General features: G+C 51.1%; 1 protein-coding gene across 2 annotated transcripts in view; it reads left to right on the top strand.

Moving 5' to 3' along the window:
• The window catches only part of STK10 (serine/threonine kinase 10), a 118,879-nt gene that overhangs the window by 18,419 nt on the left and 74,574 nt on the right, over positions 1-25,886 (top strand). For both annotated transcript variants that reach the window (XM_086715154.1, XM_086715158.1), the window contains exon 2: positions 7,204-7,368. In XM_086715154.1, the coding sequence (XP_086571280.1) occupies positions 7,204-7,368 (165 nt within the window). The remainder of the gene's footprint in view (positions 1-7,203; positions 7,369-25,886) is intronic.

Below are 25,886 nucleotides of genomic sequence, written 5' to 3'. Positions count from 1 at the left end.
GCTCAGGTCACGATCGTGCAGTTTGTGAGTTCCAGCCCTGCGTCGGGCTTGCTGCTGGCCGCACGGAGCCCGCTCCAGATCTTCTGTCCCATTCTCTCTCTCTGCCCCTCCCCTGCTCACATTCTCTCAAAAATAAACATCAAAAAGAAAACGAATCTGTATTTTTGTCAGTAATGACAAAATTTTTCCACCATTTTACCACCCTCTTTGTCACCAGTCCTGGAAGTGGTCATTCCTTGTTTTTGTTAATTTAATAATTATAAATCTCTGCTCCTTTGGAGGAGGGTTTTGGGGGCGGAAGTATCCCCCGGTTTCTGTTGTCTGTGGCCTGTTAGTAACCGTGTTTTCCACTTGGGGCTTTGTGTCCTGGGTTATCAGTTAGGTCCTCGGAGGGGCCTCAGTGAAGATCACTTTGTAGGTCTTGGTGGCCCTTTTGAAGGTGGCCCTTGTTACACGTGTGGTATGTGGTGAAGTACCTCCACAGATACCTGTTCTCTGCTGGAATACCCCCAGAGATGGCAAACCTACTTACTTTTTGGTGGCAGATGACAGAAGTCCAGAAGGGACTGAAAAGTCTAAGGGCAGACCCTGTCTTCAGGAACAGCTGTCTCCAGGTGTCCGCGGACCTCAACATCTGCCCTCCTCCGTTTGTGGGCCCTGCTTCCTTTGTCATGGCTTCATCCTCAGTCAGGGTCTCTGGAGGAATGAATGGCCATGTGGGCTATAAAACCCTCCAGACTTCCATTCTACCCGTTTAGCAACCCCAGAGAAAGAAAGAGCTTCTTTACCGAAGAACTTTACCGAAAACTCCAAAACAACCCCCAAACCACCCAGGTACAACCCTGTTGGCCTGCCTTGGGTCACTTGTGCAAGTCTGAAGCACTGGCGGTGACCGAGAGGGCCAGGAATGCGTGGCTGGGCCTGCGCTGAGCACTGGGGCCGGGTGGGCTCAGCCCCTCGTGAATCCCTTGCACCAAGAGGGAGGGGCAGTTGCCAAGGGAAAGGAGGGTTGTGAATCTGCAACTGTCCCAGACTGGACCCAGGTCACTGCATTCACTTTTGTTTCCTCATCTGCAGAGGGCACGGGGGAGTTGGGATTTAGGAGTGGGGGCTAACATTCTGGTCTCTGAGTTCTGTGATATCAGCTCTTTCCCTGGGGGAGGAGGGAGCCCGCAGCTGGGAGGGACGGGGTGGGCTGGGGGTTGTCCCCCTCAGCTGCTGCTTTGTGATGGACTTTCAGGAAGCCCCCGGCCCCTGAGTGGACCGGACAGGACTGGCCTGGCCTGGCCTGGCCGGGCCCCTTGGGTGGGGCAGGGCTCCCTGCTGGGAGGGTTGTCCCCACCTCCTCCAGGCTGGGCGCCTGAGCCGCACAAGGGGAAAGATTGTTCCCGCCAAGGTGCCTGGGCCAGTAAACACAAGTGGCCACTGTGTGTCTGCTCTCAAGGGTGTGGGCTGAGGCGTTAGTCACTGCCAGCCAGCAGCGGAGGGCTGGGCGGGGGCTCCCCCACCCTTTGCTGGACCCCAGCCTTGCCTCAGCCAGTGGGAGAGATGGACGTCAGAGGCCACAGACAGCCACTTGTTCTTTATGCGACTCCTTGACTGTCAACTCCCACAGGTGCCCCATCCGCTTGGACCACCCATAGCTTTCCAGAACCTACCCACTCTCACAAGATGCCCTACACCTCAGACCATGAAGAGAGCTTGGGCATCATTTCCCCACCCTGCTACTGTACAGGGAGGAAACTGGGGCCCGGACAGGACCTTTGCAGAATTTGACCCCTGGTAAAGAGGTCAGGAGCGTGGACACTGAAGCCACGTAGACCTGAATTCAACTCCCAGGCCTCTTGTTTATCTGCTGTGTGTTCTTGAGCAAGTGGCTTTACCTCTCTGAGCATGAGTTTTCTTACACATAAAATGAGGCTCTTCATAGTATCTCCCGGGTATAAAAATTAATTGAGGGGATCAAGCAGTGTCCTCTTGTGCCCTCTCTAGGCTCTATTGCTTCAGCCAGTTTCATTTTCATGAAATGTTTATGCTGGAGGCTAGCTTAAAGTGGGGTTTGGGGTTATCTCAGCCATCTCTGCTATTGTTCCGAGGTTGCATCTCATTGGCTGACATGATCACATTCTCCCTGAGCCATTCATGTTCTGATCAACCAGTATGAGTCACCCACCCACTTGTAGAGTTGGAGGCGGATTCTGCTCCAGTGCATTTTAGGGACTGGGAATGAGGGCGGGTTAGCTCCCGGAAGAAAAATCAGGTAGGGTGAGATGTCGTGAGAGGGCCGTGATTTCTATTACCAGTGCTCCTTCTAGCAGAAACTGTCTTGTTCACTAGAAAAGGACCTCCCCTAGAACATGAGCTCAGTAAATAATGGTTGAATGAACGAACAGGGACTAAGCTGGTTTCTGGCAGCCTAGTGTAGTCAAGAGAACACTGGACGGGGTGGGTCCTGGTACGCCTTTGAGCCTTAAGTCTGCTAATCTGGGAAATGGGCATGATGGCGACCACCTGCCTTAATGGCATGTGGGCGGATTAAAGTTTGGTATTTTTAGTACTTAGCTGCCAAGCATGTTATCAGTTGTGGTCTATAGTCGTTTATCTTCAGCGATGGCAGGCGGAGCAGGGTGCCCCCCAGGGAGGGCTGGTTGGGAAGAGACTTGGAGTTTAGGCTCTTTGAGCAAGGTGGGGCTGCATTTGGATCTGCTTCCACTCCCCGCTTGCTGTGTGACCTGAGGCAAATCACCATGCCTCTCTCAATCTCTGTTTTCTCATCTGTAAATTGGGGTTACTAATACTTATCTCCAAGGGCTGGATGGAGGATGCAATGAGAGATTCCATTTAAGGCCCGTCCTGGCACACGGTGAGCGCACAGGCCGTGTTAGCTGTTTTTATCATCAGCCATTATTACGTCTTCTGGCACGGAGGTGAGTAGATTGCTGCCTCAACCAGACTTGTAAAGAATTTAATTTTGGCGAAGTCACTTTATGCACCACGACTGCTGCCAGCTAACCCCTTTCTGGCAGGCTCTGGTCTCTGTAATCCGAGCGAGGTGCTGGGCAGCGGGTGTTCCTCGGTGTTGACCCTGGCACCGGCTGGAGGCCCAGCCCTGTGGTCAGTGCTGCCTTTCAGGGTGACGGGCAAGGCAGGTTTTGTGCGCTCACGGAAAACGGTCCCTGCCTGGGCCTCCCTCACTCCTGGGAGAAAATACTGGTAAGGAAACCCGGGAAGAGGTGCCATGCAGCCTCCTTGACCATCTCTCAGGAGTGTAGGGTGAGTGACTGAGGGAGTGGCTTTTGCCCCGCTCAGTTCTCCCCTGTGCTGCTCTGGCTGGGGGGCTGGGAGAGCATGGTCAAGGTGGTTGCCGTGCTCACCCGGGCCCCACCTCTGGCCACCCCGCTGAGCTTTCCGACCTTCCTTCTGGTAAAGGAGCAGAGCGGGCCTTACCTCCTCTTCTGGGTCTGGAGAGGAGGGGGAGCGAGAGTGGTGTACAATGTGAAAGAGTGCTTTGATGGTCCTCTTGCGGGCACTTAAAAATCAGCCTTACCGGAAATGAAAGGGCAGGTACACAGTCAGGTGTGAGAAAGGGAGTGAGTGTGTGCCCGCGTGAGTGAGCACCAGAGCACAAGCGCCCAATGGCTGAAATCGTGAGTTTCTCGGGTGTTCTCAACAAGCTTTCACGACTGAGTTTATAGGAGCAGCCCCCACTCAGGTGGGGCGAGTGAGCAGGTGGGTTCTAGCACAAGGACTGACACTGGGTTATGGCCCCCTGGGAAACTCTGTCTCCCCGCCCCCGCACTCGGCTCCTGGGCCTCATGAGGAAGGGACCATGTGGAGGAAGGGTGTCCCTGCCGAAGTGCAGACCTGGGAGCAGGCGTCCCGACCGGCCCCGTCACCTCACCTGTGTTGGGGATTCTGCTCAGTCTCCTCGTCTGTGCATGAGATAGTAAGAGCACCAGCATTGGGGGGTGCTTGAAGAGATAAATGAGTTAGCACATGCTGGAGTGTAGACTAGTGACCTTGATCAATGGGAGACCATTGTCATCACTGTGTGGGGCCCTGGGGATTTTGCAGCTCTATTAACAGAAACAGTTACACGGAGAATAAATTTGCAAATGAGCTCAAAAATGGCCCATTGGCATACTCCCTTCCACAAGGTTCCCTGGCAGGGTTTGCCGCCCCCTCACAGTTACCCCACCCTCCATAAGCATGCCCTCTAGTCACTGGCAGTAGAGGGCTGCGTCTCTGGCTGGACCTTGAGGCCACGGGATGGGCCACTCTGTCTCTGCGGGGAGGGTGCCCTGTGCGGGGCTGGCCTGGGAGCTCTCTCGTAGGTTTCTGTGAGTGTCTGGTCTTAGGGCTTCTGAGTTCTGGAGACGATCAGAGACCTTGTACAGCAGTGGAAAGTGCACAGGGTCTTGGAAGTTAGAGGACCCAGGTTCTAATTCTGGTGCCACTATCCTAGTTCCAGCCATGTCCCCTCTCTAAGCCTCTAGAATGGGGACACTGAGGTGCTGGGTACTGCGGTGTTGTGTGAGGTGATGCTAATGCTCATTGTCATCCTTGGGGGTGCTAGGCATGCAGGAGCATCTGGGCCATCAATCACCACGTCGTGGGGCCGGTCAGAGTTGTCCTAGGAGGTGAGGGTCGTGTGTGATACTGTCCTCAGGAAGCCACCACAGTGGAGACCACCAGGGCTGCTCATGGAGTCCAGAAGAGCCCATTTCCCGTGTGCTTCCCCACAGATGGCTATTCAAGGGCTCCAGATGAGTGGCCTGCTTCCTGGGCCTGTGTTGTTGGAAAGTGTGCTCTCTTTTTTTTTTTTTTTTTTTTAATTTTTTTTTAACTTTTTTTTTTTTTTTTTTAATTTATTTTTGAGACAGGGAGAGACAGAGCATGAACAGGGGAGGGTCAGAGAGAGGGAGACACAGAATCTGAAACAGCCATCAGGCTGTGAGCTGTCAGCACAGAGCCCGACGCGGGGCTCGAACTCACGGACCGCGAGATCATGACCTGAGCCGAAGTCGGCGGCTTAACCGACTGAGCCACCCAGGCGCCCCAAGTGTGTTCTCTTAAAACACCCGAGCGCATGCAGCACAGTGGGTGAATGCTCCCAGCGGCCCTTGAGGGTCACGGGGCCACTTGAGGGCGTGTGGGTTCTGTTCCCTTTTCCTGGATACCAGCTCCCCGTGGGTGCGGTAGCTTGCACTGTTTGCCTGGTTCTTTCTCTCTTGCTCTCAGTTCTTAAAATTGCGGTAAAATATGTATAACCTAAAACTGACCATTTTTAGCCCTAAGTGCACAATTCATTGGCATTACGTACATTCACAGTGTTGTACAACCTTCCCCCCCTTGTCCGTTTCCAGAACCTCTTCGTCATCCCAAACAGAAACTCGGTGCCCGTTTAACACTAACTCTCCATTTGCCCTGGTGGCCTCGATTATACGTCCTGTCTCTGAATTTCACTCGTGTAGGTATCTCACATAAGTGGGATCATACGATATTTGTTCTTTTGTGACTTGGCTTTTTCCATCGAGCATGAAGTTCGTCCTGTTCTAGCATGCATCAGAATTTCCTTCCTTTTTCTATCCAGCGAGGCTTTCATTCAGGATAGGAGAAATACAGTTTCCCAGACAAAAGAAAAAAAAAAAAAGAAAGAAAGAAAAGAAGGATTTCCTTCCTTTTTAAGGCCAAATAACATTCCACTGAGTGTATATTCCACTTTTTTGTCCATTCATCTGCTGATGGACATGTGGCTCGTTTGCACCTTTTGACGTCAGTGGGTAGTGCTGCCGTGAACATGGGTGGACAGATACCTGCTCGGATCCCTGCTGTGAGTTCTTTTGTATCTCTCCCCAGGAGTGGAACTGCCGGGCCACGGTGGTTCTGTGTTTAACCTTTTGAGAAACCCCCAAACTGTTTTCCATGGTAGGTGCACCATTTTACCTTCCCACGAGCAATGTGCAGAGGTTCCAATGTTTCCACAGTCTCACCAACGCTACTTTTCTTGCTTTCTTTTTCTTTTAGATTTGATTTTTAAGTAATCTCTATACCTCATGTGGGTCTCAAACTCACAACCCTGAGATCAAGAGTCGCATGCTCTACCGACTGAGCCAGCCAGGTGCCCCTATTTTTCGTTTTTCAGAAAATTAGAGGGGCACCTGGATAGCTCAGTTGGTTGAGTGTCTGACTCTTGATTTAGGCTCGGGTCGTAGTCTCAGGGTCATGGGGTCGAGCCCTGCTTTGGGCTCCGCACTGAGCATGGAGCCTGCTTGGGGTTCTCTCTCTCTCTCTCTCTCTCTCTCTCTCTCTCTCTCCCTCTCCCTCCCTCTCTCCCTCTCCCCCTCTCCCTCCCTCCCCCCCCCCCATGCTCTCTGTCTCTCTCTCAGAAAAAAAAATTTTTTAGCCATCCTTGTAGGTGTGAAATTCCCTCCCTCTTTTTCATCAAATAAACCGTTGTTATACCGGGGAGATGCATCTGGGAAGCACTTGCACTGCACTTAGTGGGGACTTAAAACCTCTTTTCATTTTACTTTTAACGTGTGGGAAATATGCAAATACACATATGAAATGTGCCTGTTAATGTTTTAAACAACACGCAGAGTGAAGGTGCCCTTTAATTCTCCCCATTTTAGGCACCTTCCTAGCCTGCTGTCAGGCAGCATGTTTCCAGAGTTTTCCATGCATTTATGCAGTTTTCCATTAAATTTTTTTAAGTTTATTTATTTAGAGAGACTGCATAAGCGGGGGAGGGGCAGAGAGAGAGAGAGAGAGAGAGAGAGAGAGAGAGGGAGAGAATCCCAAGCAGGTTCCACACCATCAGCACAGAGCCCTATGTAGGGCTTGAACCCACGAACTGTGAGATCGTGACCTGAGCCGAAACCAAGAGTCAGATGCTTAACCGACTGAGCCACCCAGGGGCCCCACTTTTCCATTGTTACAGAAAAAGCGTCCTACCACTTGATTTTTCAGTGACTTGGATCTCTTACTGAACACAACTTAGCAATCTTTCCCTGTTGGTGTTTGTAGGGATACACGATTCTTGTATTTTTATTTATTGCATAGTGTGGGTATGTTGTACTTTAAACAACATTAGCATGGATCGCCGAACACCGGTTTTCACGCAGGGCTGTCCGAGCGGCTTCCGGGGCTCGGTTTCCTGCCGGATGTGCCTCGTTGACCTTCTTTGCCTCCGCTTCACAGGCCAAGAACAAGGAGACGGGTGCCTTGGCTGCCGCCAAAGTAATTGAGACCAAGAGTGAGGAGGAGCTTGAGGACTACACGGTGGAGATCGACATCCTCGCCACCTGCGACCACCCCTACATCGTGAAGCTCCTGGGAGCCTACTACTATGACGGGAAGCTGTGGGTAAGGGCTGCCTGCCTGCCCCCTCCTGGTCCTTGTGGCCCGGTAGGCCGGAGCTAGCCAGGTTCACAGGTGCTCTGCTCTTTCTTAGTGTCTGCTTTGAGGGCCGGGGCCCGGGTAAGCAGAAGGTGAAGTAGGGCGGCTCTGGATCCCCTCTCCTTCCCTTTCTACAGAGCCTCCCCACTTTTGGGGGTGGGGGCAGTGGTTTGAGCAGGAAGGAATTCTTTTTGGACGGGAGAGGGGCAGAGAGAGAGAGAGACAGAATCCCAAGTAGCCTCCATGCCCAGAGTAGAGCCTGACACAAGGCTTGATCCCATGACCCTGAAGTCATGCCATGAGCCAAAGTTGAGAGTTGGACGCTTAGCCGAGTAAGCCACCCAGGCGCCCCATGGAATTCTAAGGCTCTGCCATTTATGAGTTAGAGAATCCTAGGCAAGCTCTTAACTTCTCTGTGCCTCAGTTTTCCCGACTGTAAGATGGGAGTAATAATAGTACCTGGCTCATTTGGTTATTACAGGGATCAAATAAATTAACTCATGATCGGTGTTTACAAGTGTACCTGGCAGGTGCAAGAGCCTGGTGACTGTCGACTGACGGACTGTTTGTATATGTTATATCATTTGCACTAGCGGTGTCATTACTGTGGCTGCTGTGTGGGGATTCTCTGCAATGGCAGCATCAGAGGAGGGGACCCCTTAACACCCCTCATTCTCCGCCCAGGAGCCTCATTGGCTGGATGTGCGCAGTGCGGGCGCAGCTTCAAGCCCCGCCTTCCAAACCCAGCCTCACTCCCTAGCCTCTCTAGAGAAATTTTGCAGGCTCCCTGGTTTTCATAGGACATGTCTGTCCTGCGGAATGGTTGTCCCATGGACACTCTTCTGGGATGAATGCCTCTCAGTTTATGAAACCCGGACTCCCTAGAACATACGTGTCTCTTCAAACTATTTTTCAGCAAGCGTTTTATATGTGGAGCAACGTGTTAATGTTCCCAAAACTCCGTTCAACAAAATCACGCGCAGGAATTCTAGATGCAATTGGAAGACTGTCAGAATCACACGTAGATGTTTTGCAAAGACATCCCAGGGGTTGGCAGGGCCGGGCACCTGCAGAGGTGCTGGAGCTGAGAGAGCTGGCCCAGGTCCGTGTTGCTGCACACAGCAAGGTTAATGATGATTTAGTGGTTACGAGGGGGATGTTCTCAGTGTTCAGCCTTCTATCGTGATAGGTTATTATGTGTAGAGAGAGTTACTATGTTTTAGTTATATTTTAGGAAATTAATGGAGAGTTTGGAGTTGATGTGCTTTTTAATTTTTCCCACTTAAAATAAGGGGAAATAGAGGCGCCTATGTGGCTCAGTCAGTTGGGCATCTGACTTTGGCTCAGGTCATGATCTCGCCATTCCCGAGATCGAGCTCCACAGCGGGCTGTGTGCTGACAGCTCAGAGCCTGGGGCCTGCTTCGGATTCTGTGTCTCCCTCTCTCTCTCTTCTGCCCTTCCCCCACTCATGCGCCATCTCTTTCAAAAATAAATGTTAAAAAAAGTAATAAAATAAAATAAGGGGAAATAGACCCTAGGTTTTTTCTTTCTGTACAAGATACCTGATTTTAGGAACAGGCTACTGATGCTTGATGGGGAAATCTGTGTTTCATTTGAGAAAAGGATCCTGCTGTTTTAAGAAAAACCAAAGGAGAGTTTAGGGAAACCACTGTCGGAGTTTATCCCTGTCATTTCACAGAAGTGAAGGAAACCAGTGTCTGAGGGGAGTGAGAATGCGGCCCCCTGGCCCTGCCCAGAGCTCTGTCCACTGAAACGCCTCCCTTTCCAATCCTGGGTGGAAGCCAACTTTCGTTTGCCTGAGAGTCTCTTTGGGGAGCCCCCCGGATGTCACTGGGGTATGAAACCACCACCACTGACTGCTAGATGCAGATTCCAAAGCCTTTCTCATCCCCTGTCTCCAGGCACGTTGGGAGGTGAGCGGGGTGGGGACACAGGTCCAGAGAGGGCGGGGCCTCTTGCTCATGGCCACGTACCTGAACCTGCTTGTTTCCTCTGTCCTGTTCATGGAGCTGCTTCTCAGAAAGTTCTTTCTTTTAAGAAATTAAACAAATACTGTATCTATGATCCCTGGAGAAAAATGAGAGGCTACAGAAAAACAAAAGAAAAAAAATGATTAAAACCATTCAAAATTTTGTACCAGAGATAACTGCTGATAAATGTAGAATATATTTTTCTAGGTTTCTAAAATATATACATATATGTACCCATGCCCACAGGTTTTTTTAAAAAAAAGAAAAATTGATATCATACTTATTACTTTGCCTTTTACTCTTTTTATTTAAGGTCTATTAAGAACACCTTTTCATGTCAGTGGGGGGACACTGCATCTTCATATTTGGTTTTTCTGTAGAATTCCATCTCCTGGCTGTGCCATTCTCTATTGTTGGGCATTTAGGTTGCCTTTTTTTTTTTTTTTTCTGTTATAAACAACTTTGTGATGGACCTCTTTGACTTTTTTTTTAATTTTTTTTTTTTAACGTTTATTTTTGAGACAGAGAGAGACAGAGAATGAACGGGGGAGGGGCAGAGAGAGAAGGAGACACAGAATCTGAAACAGGCTCCAGGCTCTGAGCCATCAGCCCAGAGCCCGACGTGGGGCTTGAACTCACGGACCGCGAGATTGTGACCTGAGCTGAAGTCGGATGCTTAACCGACTGAGCCACCCAGGCGCCCCCTCTTTGACTTTTTGTATGCTTGCCTGTGCCTCTTTAGGAGAATTTTTAAGCTTTTTTTTTTTTAATGTTTTATTTTTGAGAGAGAAAAACAGAGCGCAAGTGGGGAGGGTCAGAGGGAGAGAGAGAGAGAGAGAGAGAGAGACAGAGACAGACAGACAGGGACAGGGAGACACAGAATCCGCAGCAGCTTCCAGGCTCTGAGCTCTCAGCACAGAGCCTGACATGGGGCTTGAACTCACAAGCTGTGCGATCGTGACCTGAGCTGAAGTCGGACGCTTAACCAACTGAGCCACCCAGGCGCCCCTCTAATAGCTATATTTAAAAAAGAAAGAAACAGATGAAGTTAATTTAAATAATATCATTTATTTAAGCTGGTATATCAAAAATATTATTTTGACATGGAATCAATAGAAAAATTATGAATGAGACATTTCACTTTATTTTTCATTCTAAGGCTTCAAATCCAGTGTGTGTTTTACACTTACAGCACGTCTCAATTCAGGAGCTACATTTTCATCAGAAATCTATATTTAGATGTCGTAAAATTTACTGTTGACAAAGTAGATTCAGTGTTGTCTCCACATTCTTAAATGTTTCCTAGTAACAGAATTGAGTGTCAGATTTTTTTTTTTCCAACGTTTTTTTATTTATTTTTGGGACAGAGAGAGACAGAGCATGAACGGGGGAGGGGCAGAGAGAGAGGGAGACACAGAATCGGAAACAGGCTCCAGGCTCTGAGCCATGAGACCAGAGCCCGACGCGGGGCTCGAACCCACGGACCGCGAGATCGTGACCTGGCTGAAGTCGGACGCTTAACCGACTGCGCCACCCAGGCGCCCCAAGTGTCAGATTGTAAATTTAAATTGATTACAAGTGAGTAAAGTTCTACATTAGCCGCATTTCAAGTGCTTGATAGCCATGTGTGGTTAGTGGTACTGGCTTGGACACTGTCGACAGTGCAACTCTGGAGGTAGACCCAGGGCCCAAAAATGAGGGAGTGCAGGAAACGTTGGCTGCCCTCATGACTTTCCTTGGGTTTAAATTTTTTTTTTTTAACGTTTTATTTATTTTTGAGACAGAGACAGAGCATGAACGGGGGAGGGCCAGAGAGAGAGGGAGACACAGAATCGGAAGCAGGCTCCAGGCTCTGAGCCATCAGCCCAGAGCCCGACGCGGGGCTCGAACTCACGGACCGCAAGATCGTGACCTGAGCTGAAGTCGGACGCTTAACCGACTGAGCCACCCAGGCGCCCCTTTCCTTGGCTTTATAATGGCCCCTCCTCACCAGCATCCCTCCGGTCCCCAACCCCTGCCCTGAGCCAGATTTTGGCCTCTGGCAAAGTCTTTCAAGGGTTGGGTGTGTTTTCCTATAGGTGTTTGGGAGTGGGAGAATGGGACGATGGGAAATTTGTAACAGTCACCACCTCCCAGAGGAGAGCAGCACCATCTCCCGAGGAGATACATTCCCGCTTTGGTTAATTTCAGGCTACAAACACCATGTCGCTAACAGAGTTGGAAAGAGGTTTGCAATGGTATTCCATGATAAAGTATTTCTGCCGCACAGATTTAGTAGATGTAAATAATCTCAAGTGCATAGGTGATAGTAGAATGTGGTACAGTCGTTAGGGAAAGGATAGGTCTTGAGTGTTTATAATCTTTGTTTTCAACGTAAGTCCAAAAATTATAACGTTATATAACTTCATTTTTAATAGTGGTTGTGTTTAACAGCTGGCTGACGACAATTCCTGAAAATTTCACAATCAGTTTCCCAAGCCAGTGAATGCTTGCTCTGGCATACCACTGGAGCCAGACCAGAGGAGTGTTGACTAAGCCACGGGACACTGCCGCTGGGTATCACACAGCCATCCACTCATTTGAAAGATGAGACAACTGCAGGCCAGACACGGTCCGGGATTTACCTGAGGTCACACAGCAAATTAGTCACAAGGCCAGACATACGGAAGTCTTCAAAGACCAGGGATGAGAGAACCTACTCGTGTTACACTGCTCTATGGAAAGCCCTTCCACGGCTCCCCAGAATATATTCCAAATCCATTACCCGGTACACAGGCTGTGGTCTCCCATCAGCGGATGCTTTCCCAGACCTATTCTAAGCCCCTTGCAGGCGACACCCCCAGACCTTTGCTCATCTGGTACCCTCTTCCAGGCGTGCCCTTCCCATCGTCATCTGTGGTCAACGAGAGCATCACTGCCTCCATGAGGCATTTTCACTTCTTCCCTGTACCTCTAGGTGGACTGCATCTCCTCTTCCTCTCCTCTCCGCTCCATTTCTTTTCTCTCCTTTTACCAGGCATGTTTTAGCACAGTTACCAGTCTTGGTGTCGCTTCCGGGAGACTGGGTCCTACCTTCATTCTGGTCCAGCACAAGGGAGGGAGTGGAGGTCCAGGCCGGTCCCCTCAAGACAGCTGAGGCGGGGGTCCGATTCTTGATTTCGGTTCAGGTCATGATCTCATGGTTCGTGAGATCGAGCCCTGTGCTGTCAGTGTGGAGCCTGCTTGGGATTTTCTGTCTCCCATTCTCTCCCTTTCCCTTCTCTCTCTCTCTTTCTCTCTCTCTCTCTCTCTCTCTCTCTCTCAAAAATAAATAAATAAACATTAAAAAAAAAAAAAAGACAGCTGAGGTGCTTGGGGCCAGCCCTGCCCTGGGGGAGTGAAGTCCCACAAAGCCGATGTCCTAAGGTTGACTTTGGGCTTTGTTCTCTAGCTAGTGATAGCTGGTAGGGAGGAGGGAAGGAATCTGCATTCCTCTAAAGCTTTTCCTTGTGTTGAGTGGAAGAGAGGTGAAGGTGGCTGGAATCCTGCTTTTGCACTTGGTGAGCATTTTCAAGCCCCTTCTGATCAGTTCCTGAGCACAGATCTTGCTTGGCCTTTTTGACGGACACAAACCCTGAGTTTTGATGTGTTACCTGTTCACCCCAGGGGCAGTTGAGCCTGCAGCCCTGGAGGACTGCCGCAGTCTCCATTTAGTCATTTAACCAAGTCTCTGTCGGGTTCCTTCCTTGTGCCGAGCCATGTCCCGGGCCCTTTGGATACAGAAAGTGATGCAGGCAGGTTGGGTCCGAGGACCCAGAGGGGGTCCCACAGGACTAGCCAAGAGGGTCCTTGGCTTGGTGCAGGATGGAAATCAAATTCAAGCCAGCAGGAGGTGAAGGCAAGCCACCTTCAGTGTGTGGTCTGGGAAGCCTCGAGGTGATAGCTGAGAAGGAGCCGGTGGAGGGAGGACTGAGGTTACATCAAGTGGGAGTGTGTTCACTGCGTTTAAAGACCGCGAGGGGCAGTGCCTGGGCTGGGTGGGAGGAGATGGGGGTCTGGAAGGTAGGAGTTGCGATCTTATTGTAGGTGTTGGGAAACCCCTGGGGTGTTTCAAGCAGGGCAGTGCCTGCCCGCTTCTTAGCCGGTCTCAGTCCCTTTGTGCCTCCTCCGTGCTGGTCACATGCATTTGCTCCCTTCCCGGCCCTGCGGTGTAGGAGCCAGGTCCAGTCCTGTCTGTTGGTGCCAGTGTGGATCTTAGCTAACCTTCGAGTCTCCATCTGTTCGGCACAGATGGCGAGGATGATCACAAAGCTTATCCTGTTGTAAGGATGAAGTGAGGCCTGCAGGTCAGGTGTGGGCAGCAGTGCCTGGCACAGAGTGTGTGCTTCGTTAATGCCCTTGTCCCTCTCTCCCCTCTCCGCCCAACCCTTTTGGCCCCTTCCCCTAGTTTCCTGCAGCGCCCTCTCTCCTGGCTTCTCTGCCTTTTGCCTGGCAAACCTTCTTGAGGCTTCGCTGTGATTTTGTCCTCCCAGAACAATAAGAAAGGTAACGTTAAGGTTCGAGGACGACACCGACAGAGGGAGGAAAGGCCTTTCATGTGCACGCAGCAGGCCCTGCCACCCTGGCCTGCCCTGGAGACTCGGCACAGGTCAAGTTCAGAAGTCCCTGTGTCCCCAGGTTTCACCTGGTCAGAAGGTTTTGCAGTGAGTTTATTGGCCCAGCAATGTCCTTGCTGAGTATCAAATAGAGCGGTGACTCTTCTGCTTGCACGGGAGGTCTGTACCATCATGGAGTCTTCCTGGGTTTTCCCTGGGTGTGAACAGACTATTCTCAGTGCTGAATATCTATGGTATTTATAGGGTATTCTCGATAGGGCTGCTGCTTCCACAGCTCTTCTGTTCGGCTACTGCTATAGTCGTTAACCTTCTATTTATTTTGAGGGAGAGATAGAGCATGAGCATGAGGGAGGGAGGACCAGAGACACGGATTTCCAAGCAGCACAGAGCCTGACATGGGGCTTGAACTCACAAATCATGAGATCATGACCTGAGCTGAAATCAAGAGTCAGATGCTTAACTGTGACTGAGCCACCCAGGTGCCCCTCACTCTTTTTTTTTTTTTTTTTAAGTTTATTTAATTTCAAAGAGAGAGTAGGGGGGAGAGAGAGAGAGAGAGAGAGAGAGAGAGAGAGAGAGAGAGAATCCCAAGCAGGTTCTGTGCTGTCAGTGTAGAGCCCAAGGTGGGGCTCAAACTTAAAGTGATGCACTTTCTAGAAATTAAATACATGTATTTAAAAAGAAACTTTCAGGGGCGCCTGGGTGGCTCAGTCAATTAAGCGTTCGACTTCGGCTCAGGTCATGATCTCACAGTTCGTGAGTTCAAGCTCCACATCGGGCTCTGGGCTGACAGCTCAGAGCCTGGAGCCTCTTTTGGATTCTGTGTCTCCCTCTCTCCCTGCTCTTCCCCTGCTCATGCTGTCTCTCTCTCCTTCAAAAATAAATAAAAACATTTTTAAAAAATTAAAAAAAAAAATAAAAAGAAACTTTCATCTTACTACCCTACATGGGAAACTAGGACCCACTTGTCATAAACAGAAAGAAAAGAAAAGAAACCAATTGTGTTGAATTCTAACCCGATCCCTTTGCCTGTCAAAGCCTCAGCCTGGGTACTGCACTCCCTGTTAAAAGGAAGTTGTCACAATGGGCCTCTTCAGCACATTAGTACTGACTTCCCACTCCTAAGGTGGCCCCCAGAGTAGCCCCATGGACTCTGGTCTACATTGGGGTTTGGGTCATTGTGTGTGTGTGTGTGTGTGTGTAGTTGTCCTGTACATTGTAGAATGTTCAACAATGTCCCTGCCTCTACCCAGTAGATTCTAATAGAACCTCCCACCTCCCACCTCGCGGCTCAGTTTGACAACCAAAATATCTCCAGATATTGCCAAATGTCCCGTGGTGCGGGGGTGGGAGGCAAAATCGCCCCCCCCCCCCCCCGAGAGCTACAGGTCTTTGCCATTCAGTCTTTTGCTGTTGGGGTGGAAGGGTATCTACCATGCCAGACGGGTCACGAGCCAGGGCCCCTCACCTGCATGTGAAGCCTTGGAGAAAATTGCAGACTGAAGGATTGGGCCTGGGGATGCTGTTTGTTTGGCATGTGAGATGCTTTTAGAAATTTGCTGCTAGCATTTTGTCAGAACATTCTGGAGATGTGGTTGTATAGGCTACCTTTCTGCGTGGTGGCAATTGCCTGGGGCCCCCACAGACAGGGATGTGCTCTCCGATTAGCCTCAGACCTCACTGCTCCCTGACGCATTCCCGATACTGAGGTCTGTTTGTCATTGGGGGGTACTGCTGTCACTTCAAGTAGAATTGAGAGGAAACATTTCTCATCTCGCATCTCTGTCAAAACTGAGGAAAGTAAGGACAAACAAGAAGGTTGTGTTCCTAGAAAAATGTTGAGAGCATATGTATATCTTTTTATATATGCAGCCTCGTTTGCCCCTGAAGTCACCAGACCTGGTGAGCTCTGAAGTCAGGACTTCTGGCCTAGGGAGTCCAAAAATAGGCTTGTGGGGGATCTGTGAACTTCCTGAACACGTATGCCAACTTTGTGTGTGTGTGTGTGTGTGTGTGTGTGTGTGTAGTACCCAGAAGGAATGACTAGGGGCTTTTCAGAGAGTGACTTCTTGTCTGAAAGTAAACATTCTGCAGAGAGGAAGTACAGGTCCCAGGGTCACAGAGCAGGGTGTGGGTGGGAGGGGCCCACTGTCCACACATGTTCATATGACCACATTTCATCGGCCAAGGTTTCTGTGGCTTGTCGCCTTGGGCTAGGAGGCCAGCTGTTGGTTGCTGACAGAGATTGCATATCTGGCCTTAAACAAGCCAGAGCTATAAAGAGAAGGTGATGTTAGAAAGTACTTAGCAGCTCTGTGTACGTCTAGAAAGTCGCTGGGTGTGGCAGGAGTGCTGGGCTGGTATCAGGAGACCTGAGATCTCCCCAGATCTGAGACCAACTTGCTGTGTGACCGTAGCCAAGCACTGTCCCCTTATCTGTGCCTCTGCTCCCTGGCCCACAGTGCCAGGGGCTTGGAAGGGTTGCTCCCAAGGAGGTCTTTTCACCTAAGTCAGCTCATTTTGTCCTGATCCATGGTTCCCTGAAATCTTGAATTCTGCATTCGCGGGCATCAGTGTTGTGGGCCAGGACCCCTTTCCACGGGCTCCAGGGTCCTGGCCCCCCTGGAGTAGCCTGGCATTCACTAACCTCTTCTTTCCCTCTGGGTGGGGTCTGTGCGGCACCCACTTGTCACACACACACACACACACACACACACACACACACACACACACACACGCAGTAGTACCTGAGAGTCTCTGCACAGGCTTCTCAGTCCTTTGAGGCAGATGTGTTATTACTTTCTTGCCATTCCCCTTGTACAGCTAGAGTGCCCTGAAACTTGGGGAGGGAAAGCGGTGGGGGGAGGCTTGTAGCTTCTTGGAGTAGAGGATGAATCAGGCAGGGGGGACGAGAAGGAAGAGTCAGCAAAATACCTACCCTTTGCTGGGCTCTTTCATGATTATCTCACCGGATTGTCCCAAATCCATGGGATACAGATGCTCTTACCTCCATTTTACAGATGGGAAGACAGGGTCAGAGAGAGAGAGAGAGGGAGAGAGACTTGTCTTGACTCAGCCAGTTTCCAGCCCAGATCAGCTAGGCTTCAAAACCGTGCCCCTCCTGGTGCCAGCCCTGGGTACCACTAGGAACAGTTCAAAGGATACAGTGTGTGACCCCCCCCCCCCCCCCCCCCGCTGTCCACCCGAGGAGCCCCTTGTCCAACAGAACATGTTTGGCAGTGTCTGGTGGGAAAGAGCCTGTGGCCAGGCTTCTACCTCGGGCACAGTAGACCCCCCCGCCCTGGTGCTGCTGGGGTCCCCTGGCTGGGAGCAGGTGGGGTCATGCAGACGTGGATGGACAGGCTGGAGTAATCTGGGGCCACCTGGAATCTTGCTGTCGGGATGGCCAGGCTGGGCTCTGTGTATCACAGTCTCAGGAGCAAGGGTGACTCTGTAGTCCGGGGATTTGCCCACCACATTCTCAAGCACGTCCACGTGGGTTTTGTTTGCTCTCTGACCCTGTCAGGCGGCTGTCGTCCCCAACTTGGTCCTCCTCACAGTCCTTCAGTCCACCAGGCATGGGCCTTGGAGTCACCCAGACCTGGGCTGCAGTCCGCCCCCTGTGCTGCCGTGTGACCCTAGACGTATCTCTTCATGCTTCGGAGGCTCAGTTTCCTCATCTGGATGTTGACGGTGATGACACTGACTTCACAGCCCTTTGTCCGGGGTCAGAAACCCATCATGTCCCAGCTGGCGGATAGTAGGAGCTCAGTGTCAGGCACTTAGCTAACGAGTCTAGGTGGGCAGATAGATGTGTCAGCCAGGCCCACAGGCTGCATCGAGGTCAGGCCTTTTCAGTTTTTTGAAATAGCATGAACCTTCATAAATTGACATCTTTCACACGAGAATCCAGGCACCTGGCTTGGCTTGAAGGGTCAGCAGCTCCGGCCACACGGGCCCATATTTCTGCATGGCCCCTGTGAGCTGGCTGAGTATAGCTGCCCCATAGTTGGGCACCTGCCCTCCTGCCTGCCGCTGCCCCTGCCCCTGCCCAGGCAGCATTTATGCTCTGCCGGGCCCCGAGGGGACAAATGATTCCGGTCCTGGGTGGGGAGTGGGGAAACGGGCATATGGGGGGCTGTGGGGCTCTCTTCTGTGTGGATTGCTGCCTTCCTGGTGGTGTCCCTACTGGGCTCTGTCAGAGCGCTTCCGGCTTGCATTGTCACTGAGGGGACCTTTAACCCCTACAGCTGTCACACGGTCTGTGAGTCCCTGTCGTGGTCACTCCTGTCTGTGTCTGCTGTTCCACATCCACAGCCTCACGTGTCGGGACCGAGACCTCCCTGGAGCAGACGGGGCGGCCACACTTCATTCACGTATTCATTCATTCACTCACTGGCTTGTGGCTTCCTCCCTCCCTTCCTTCACCAACAGATGTTCACAGAGCACCAGCTGTGTGCTGGGCACTGTTTCTGGTGAGGGCACGGACACAAAGCCCTGCCTTCAGGGAAACTCCACTCTGGGGGTGGCTTGGAGAGGGGACAGTAGACAAAATGAGCATGGACCACGCATCGGGTGTCAGGTGATGGTGTGTGCTGTGAACAGATGGGCGCTTGGACTTGCCTGGGACACCCAGTGTTTTTCCCCAGCTCCCTGCTGCTCTGGAATAACTGCTCCTTCACCCTCTCGCGGGGCACGCGCTGGTGGGGCGCACGCTCGCCAAGTGCATACAGCTGGTGTCACGGACAGTTGGTGCACTTGCCAAATGCACCCTAGGTCTTCCTCACGTCACCCTGTTTGATCACTACCTGGGAGGCAGGTCCTACAGTTCCCCCCACTTGACAGATGAGCAAACCAGGCTTGGAGCTCTGGACGTGCCCCCGGGGTTGTTCTGTTAGTGTCAGAGCCCGAACTAGAACCCAGCTGTGTGTGACTCCAGTCCTGAAATCCCGTGTTCACCTTAGTTTACGAGGGGGTATTGGTTCCTTGGAGGCTTGTGTCCCTCAGGCAATGAGTCAGGGAAGGCCAGCGGTTGTCTTAGGTAGTAAGACCTGAATGCCCACCCTGCACCACTTTCCTGGCTCTGCCTGTTGTACTTCATCCCCCCCCTCCACCGCCCCGACCCCTTTGTTTCAAATCCTGCTTGTCCCTTAAGGACCATCTCAGATGCCACAGTGTTTAACAAATTTAGTTGAAAATGGGGTCTCCTACCAGGCAGGCGTTTCCTATGACCCTACTCACTCAATGTCTCATGGATTTGGGAGGCCAACTCCTGACCCCTCTCTTCTAGTCACTTCCCCCAGGGCAGGGCTATGGCCCTGCCTCGTTCCTCTCTATCTGCAGGAACTCTGGTCGCAGCTGGCTTTAGGGAATGGTGGCTGGGCCGACAGATGGTCAGAGGGATCAGAAATGTCTTTGCAGACACACTAGAGCCTGTGTCTCTCCCCAGGGGCTGGAGGTCCAGTTTGCATCTGCCCCGGAGCCTGGTTCCAACCCTGAACTTGGCCTTTCCTGAGTGGTGTGTGAGGAGGGCAGTGGTGATGTTGGTGGCCATCATAATGATGACAGTGGCTCTCGTTTGTCACATTCTGGCTAGGTGCCAGGCACTGTTTGTTAATTTTACACCTCTGATCTCATTTAATCTCCCAAGATTGCTTCAGGGCAGGGATATGTTGCCTCATTTTACAGATGAGCAAATGGAGGCTCCGAGAATGAAAGCCTGTAGTCCTCCCGTAGCGGCCTGCGGACTCAGGCTCAGGGACTCTGATCCTGAAGCCAACGCTGCTGACCTGCGGACCAGACGGTGCCAGGAGTTAGGAATTCCCGGATTCGAATCCCCTCCATAGCACCCCACAGCTGTGCGCACTTGGGCCAGCACATGAGGATGTGGAACCACCTCAGTCTCCTCATCTGGTGATCCCACCCTAGGGAGTGTGGCAGAGGGGCCATAGAATGTGCTAGACAGGCTTGGAAGCTCGCCAGTCTTCACTCCTCCCCTTTGCCTTGGCAGAATTGCACCTCTACCCCCAGGAACCCCAAGGTCATCCCCTGTGCTCTAGTTCACATGGGCTCAAGGGGAGCCCGAATTCCTTCCCTTGGCTTTCTGTGAATGTGGCGGGTGGGGCTGGGGGCGGAGGAAGGAGGCACTGCGTTCCAGGGAGGCCTTGTGGGTGTGGGCTGCCCCACTCAATGGCCACATTGTTTGGCCCAGAGCTCAGAGGTGCTGAGGTTCTGGGGCTCCACCTACAGGGACAGGCGGCCCAGAAGCTGGAGGAGACATTTTTGTGTTGACTGTTTTGTTTTTTCATGGCTGCCCCACGGACCTCTTTCCACAGGCCTCTGTTGAGTAACCATCTGTGCTGATGGGGTGTCCCCCTGCCCAGGGCACGGTGCCTCTCAGAGCAGGGAGGCCTGGATGACTGTAGTACCTATCTCCACTTCCCTGGGAAGAAACAGCCCAGAGGGACAAAGGGCTTGCTCGAGGCTATAGGCCTCAGCTCTGTCTTAGAGTCAGACCTGGGTTTGTGTCCTGGTTCTGTCCCTCATGTGCCGAGTGGCTTTGGGGAAGCCCTTTCCCCACCAAACCTCAGTTTCCCCGTCTGTGTACTAGGGATAAGTATTACTGCTCCCAGTAGAGGAGTGCTTAGTACAGTGCCTGTATGCATTAGGTGCTCACTAATGGCAGCCCTCATCTCTACTGTCTTGGGTGGCCGGATGGCGGGGGTGGGGCTGGCTTCTGTCTGGCTTTCTTTGCAGAATCTGGCTGTCAGCAGCGTTAGTCACCCTTTGGCTGTTCTGCCTGATCTTTGGGCATCTTAACGCCACTGAAATGTTTCACTGATATTTATTCATTCATTCACGGATCCCTTGACACATGATCTGTGTATACAACCTAGCACGTGATTCATCTATGATCACGTGCTGGGTTCAGGCTCTGCTAATGGATGATATGAATGGACTTTTATAAGTACAAACTACTATTTATTTAATGACAATGTGACTTTAGTCACTCCCCTTAAACTCTGAAAGGTCAGTGTTGCACATAACCTTACAGCTGTTAGAAGCTTCATTTTCCAGATGTGGCAGCTGAGGATCAAAGCAGGAAAGGGGTTATGATAGCTCCACGAAGGACAGTGGCGGATCGGGGACTGTGTCCAGACCTCCCGGCTGGACAGATATATGGCTTCGTTAATTTTAGTCCCAGGAATGTTGCCAATGTTTATTTATTGACTGCCTTTTGTGTACTCGGTGCCCCTGTTGGCTACACGGGAGGCCAGAGAGGTGAGGGGACCCAGGTCCAGAGCAGAGTGTTGATGTCTCCTCTCTGGCATGAGCGTGCCTCAGTTGTCTCTCTGGGACTGCCAGGCTGTGGCAGTACGGGCCAGATCCTGCTGGTTGGCCCTGCTGCCTGTGGGCTGTAAAAGTTAATTTCTAAACCCTGTGGGTGGTCCATGCTTGTTCTTATTGGGGCCGGGACATCCTAGCTCCCTTATCTCTGGGTGAGCAAGCTAACTTGGTATGTGTGAGCTGACCAGTGGGGCCCAGGGAGAGCTGAGCAAGGAGAGAGAGGGGCCCTTTCTCCGACCCACCCAGAGGCTGTGACTCAACGCTTTTCGCAGCTTCCCCCTTGAGGCCTGAGGAAGGAGGGGTGGGGTGGGGTCACCAGGTCTCTTCCACCAGAGAGATGAACAGAGCCGATTGTCACCCAGATAGGGTCCCAGTTCAGGTCCTGGCTGTGCCACTACTTACTTCATACATTCACGGTCTTGAGATGTGCTGTGTGTCCTCCTTGGCTGGGGAGGGACCAGCTGTGCCATCACAGATGCTTCCATGCACTCAACCGTCCCTTTCCTGCATGGATTGTCATGGCCTCTTGTGCAGCCTCCCTCTCTTTCTCTATGAATGGAATTAAGCCCAACCAGAAATCTTCTGTGGGTTTTTTTCTTATTCTGGTTTTAGTTTGCTTTTATCAAAAAAGAAAAGAAAAAAAACCTTTGGGGCGCCTGGGTGGCTCAGTGGGTTAAGTGTCTGACTTCAGCTCAGGTCATGATCTCACAGTTCGTGAGTTCAAGCCCTGCGTGGGGCTCTGTGCCGATAGCTTGGGGCCTGGAGCCTGCTTTGGAGTCTGTGTCTCCTTTCCTCTCTGCCTCTGCCCTGCTCGTGCCCTGTCTGTCTCTCTCTCTCAAAAGTAAATAAACATTTAAAATATTTAAAAAGAAAAAAAAAACCCTTAATCACAGACTAATCTTTCTGAGCCTCAGTTTCCCCATATGTAAAACGGGAATAAAATATCACCAACTGCTAATAACAATTGGTAACATTTATTGAGCATTTACTTACTGTGTGCTAGATAATGTTTTAAGTGCCCGGCATACATTATCTTATTTAATCCTCACAATAAGCCCCACGAGGTATAGGTATTTTTTAGGATGCCTACCTCGATTAGTGAGTGGAAGATAATCTGTGCAAAGGACTTGGCATAGGGCCTGGCACAGAGTAAGCTCTTGATTCCAATTAAATGTCACGGATGGGGAAACTGAGGCTGACCCCAGGTCACAGACCTGGCAACCGCTCACCTCTCGAGGAGGTTGAGGGCACGGAGTGAGACGTGGGTAAAACAGCTGCGTTCGTGGGGGTTTCTTTGTGTGTGTTACTTAGAAAGGCGGAAATCACCTTGGTAGTGATGTTTAGCCCCGGAAGGTGGATCTGGTAGAGAGGAGAGATTTTTAATTCTGGCCCTATCAGTCTTCTGGACTATTGAGTCGATCCTTTGCACCGCTCCAAAGAAGGTTGTACGGTAGCCATTCCCAGGCCGGAAAAGGGAGACGTTACTTCTTTAATTGAGCTGTGCAGGTGCGGGGCTGGGTACACGACCGCCCCCACCCCCTGCCAGGTGGGCTCATCACCCAGACACGTAGATTGGTTTTCTGAATGAAACTCCAGGTGCACGAGGACTGTTTCTCACTGCTATAATCCCAGGGGCTAAAATAGTATAGGTACAGGGTAGGTGCCTGAGAAATCCGTGGATGAATGAATCAACGAATGAATGACTGGAGAGGTGACCTGGCCTGCCAAGATCACGTAACAAGGCCGTGACCCCTGTGCCGTGCTGTGACAGCTGCTTAATCTAAACTGATGGGGAGGTAAACACAGGTTTCCAGTTTCCTTTGGCCTCCAGCCAGAGAAGAAGCTGGCAGCTATGGGCTGTCCCCCATCCGGCACCCCCAGCTGTGTGTATGGGCTGGCGTCTCCAGGGAAACAAAGCTCGAGAGTGCTGAGGAGGGAGACCAGTCGCGGTGAGGGCACTCTGATGAGAGGGCCTGGAAAAAGCAAGCGCCTCCCTTAGCAGAATGTGCGACTTGTGTCCAGGCTCAGGCAGCCCTGCCTTCTTTTTTTTTTTTTTTTTAATTTTTTTTTTTTTTAATATTTATTTACTTTTGAGACAGAGAGAGAGCATGAAGCGGGGAGGGTCAGAGAGACAGGGAGTCACAGAATCTGAGACAGGCTCCAGTCTCCGAGCTGTCAGCACAGAGCCCGACATGGGGCTCGAACTCATGGACTGCGAGATCATGACCTGAGCTGAAGTCGGATGCTTAACCGACTGAGCCACCCAGGTGCCCCAACCCCGCCTTCTTCATGCAGGGCAGCTGCTGCGAGCAGCCCGGCTCCCATGGCCAGGGTTCAGATCCCACCTCTGCCAGCTGTGGGTTCCAGGGTAGGGCGGGAGGGGAATGCCTACCTTACAGGTTGAGGTGAAACCTTAAAATAAAGGTACTCAGGTACCAAGGAGCTGCCGGGGGCGGGGGGGGGGGGGGCTCAGTCAGCTGAGCATCTGACTTCGGCTCAGGTCATGATCTCTCGGTTTGTGAGTTTGAGCCCCGCGTCAGACTGGCTGCCATCAGTGCAGAGCCCGCTTCGGATCCTCTGTCTCCCCGTCTCTTCCCCTCCCCTGCTTGTGTTCTCTCTCTCAAAAATAAATAAACGTTAAAAAAAAAAAAAAAAAAAGAAAGATATTCAGGTACCAGTAGGGAAGATGTCTGATGCGTTGTAGGCCCTCCCCACTGGTTGGGGAAGTTGAGCCCAGGGAATGGAACAGGAGCTCTTTAGTCAAGCACCTGGGTCATGTCCTGGCCTCACCTCTTATTAGTTGGGGACCTTGACAAGTTACTGAATCTCTCTATGCTTCAGTTTTCTCATCTGGAATTGGGGATGACGGACAAGCATCTGAGCACCAAATCTGGCCTGCCCCCCGTGTTCGTAGATGAAGGTTTGTGGGCACACAGCTGTGCCCATTTGTTCAAGTACCATCTCTGGCTGCTTTCTGGCTACAAGAGTGATTTGCATGCGACAGACACCTTATGGCTGCAGACCTGAAAGCATTTACTATCTGGCCCTTCGCAGAACAAGTTTGGCAGCCCTTGATCTATAGAATGGGAATACAGAACCGTGTGAGGATTAAATGAGAGACTGTGAATAAAGGGCCAGAGAGGGCCTGGGACGGGGCTTGGCACACGGTGTCAACAGCCTTCTGATCCGGAGAGCGCTTGGGTCGCATTTTGAGAGCCGGGCAGTGTATTGCTCCAGGAGCCCGCCCTCCCCTGCTCTGTACCCCACCCCTCCAGTGCTCCCTCCCTCTAGTGCCTTGTAACCACCAATCTCTGTTTTTATGGATTTGCCTGCTCTGGATGTTTTATGTAAATGGAATCCTATCATACGTGGCCTTTTGCCATCTGACTTCTTTCACTCGGTATGAGGTTTTCAAGGTGCATCCACACTGCAGGATGGTGTCAGTGCCTCATTCCTTTTCATGACCTTCCACTGGATAAAGCTAATGCCACATTTTGTTTCTGCATTCATTAGCTGATAGACATTTATTTCCGCTTTTTGCCTATTGTGAATCATGCTTCTGTGAACATTTGTATACAAGCTTTGGTGTGGATTTGTGTGTGTGTGTTTTTTTTTTTTTTAATTTTTTTTTTTAACGTTTTATTTATTTTTAAGACCGGGAGAGACAGAGCATGAACAGGGGAGGGTCAGAGAGAGGGAGACACAGAATCCGACACAGGCTCCAGGCTCTCTGAGCTGTCAGCACAGAGCCCGACGCGGGGCTCGAACTCACAGACCGTGAGATCATGACCTGAGCCGAAGTCGGCCGCTTAACCAACTGAGCCACCCAGGCGCCCCATGTGTGTGTTTTTTTTTTAATTGGGGCAAAACACACATAAACAACATCGGCCATTTTAATCGTTTTTAAGTGCACAGGCCATTGGCATCAAGTACTTCCTCAGTGTTGTGCAACCGTCACCACCATCATGTCCAGAAATTGTTCATCTTCCCGAACTGAAACTGGGTCCCGTTAAGCACTAACTTCCCGTTCTCCTCCCCCCACCACCCACTGACAATCCTCTTAATACTTTCTGTTTCTATGAATTTGACTACTAGAGGTACCTCACGTAAGAGAGCTCATATTTGTGCTATTGCGGCTGGCATTTCACTTAGCATATTGTCTTTGAGGTTCACCCGTGCCGTAACTTGTGTTAGACTTTGCTTTTTTGGAATTTTTATAATTTTATTTTATTTATTTATTAAAAAAAAATTTTTTTTAATGTTTATTTATTTTTGAGACAGAGAGAGACAGAGAGAGCATGAACGGGGGAGGGTCAGAGAGAGGGAGACACAGAATCTGAAACAGGCTCCAGGCTCTGAGCTGTCAGCACAGAGCCCGACGCGGGGCTCGAACTCACCGACCGCGAGATCATGACCTGAGCCGAAGTCGGCGGCTTAACCGACTGAGCCACCCAGGCGCCCCTATAATTTTATTTTTAACATCTATTTGTTTTTGCGAGAGATTGCACAAGCAGGGGAGGGGCAGGGAGAGAGGGAGACAGAGCAACCGAA

Source organism: Puma concolor, chromosome A1 (assembly GCF_028749965.1).
Source record: "Puma concolor isolate L17-30 chromosome A1, mPumCon1.1.hap2, whole genome shotgun sequence".
Lineage (NCBI taxonomy): Eukaryota > Metazoa > Chordata > Mammalia > Carnivora > Felidae > Puma > Puma concolor.
The sequence above is the reverse complement of the archived record's forward strand: the minus strand, read 5'-3'. Positions and strand labels throughout refer to the sequence as shown.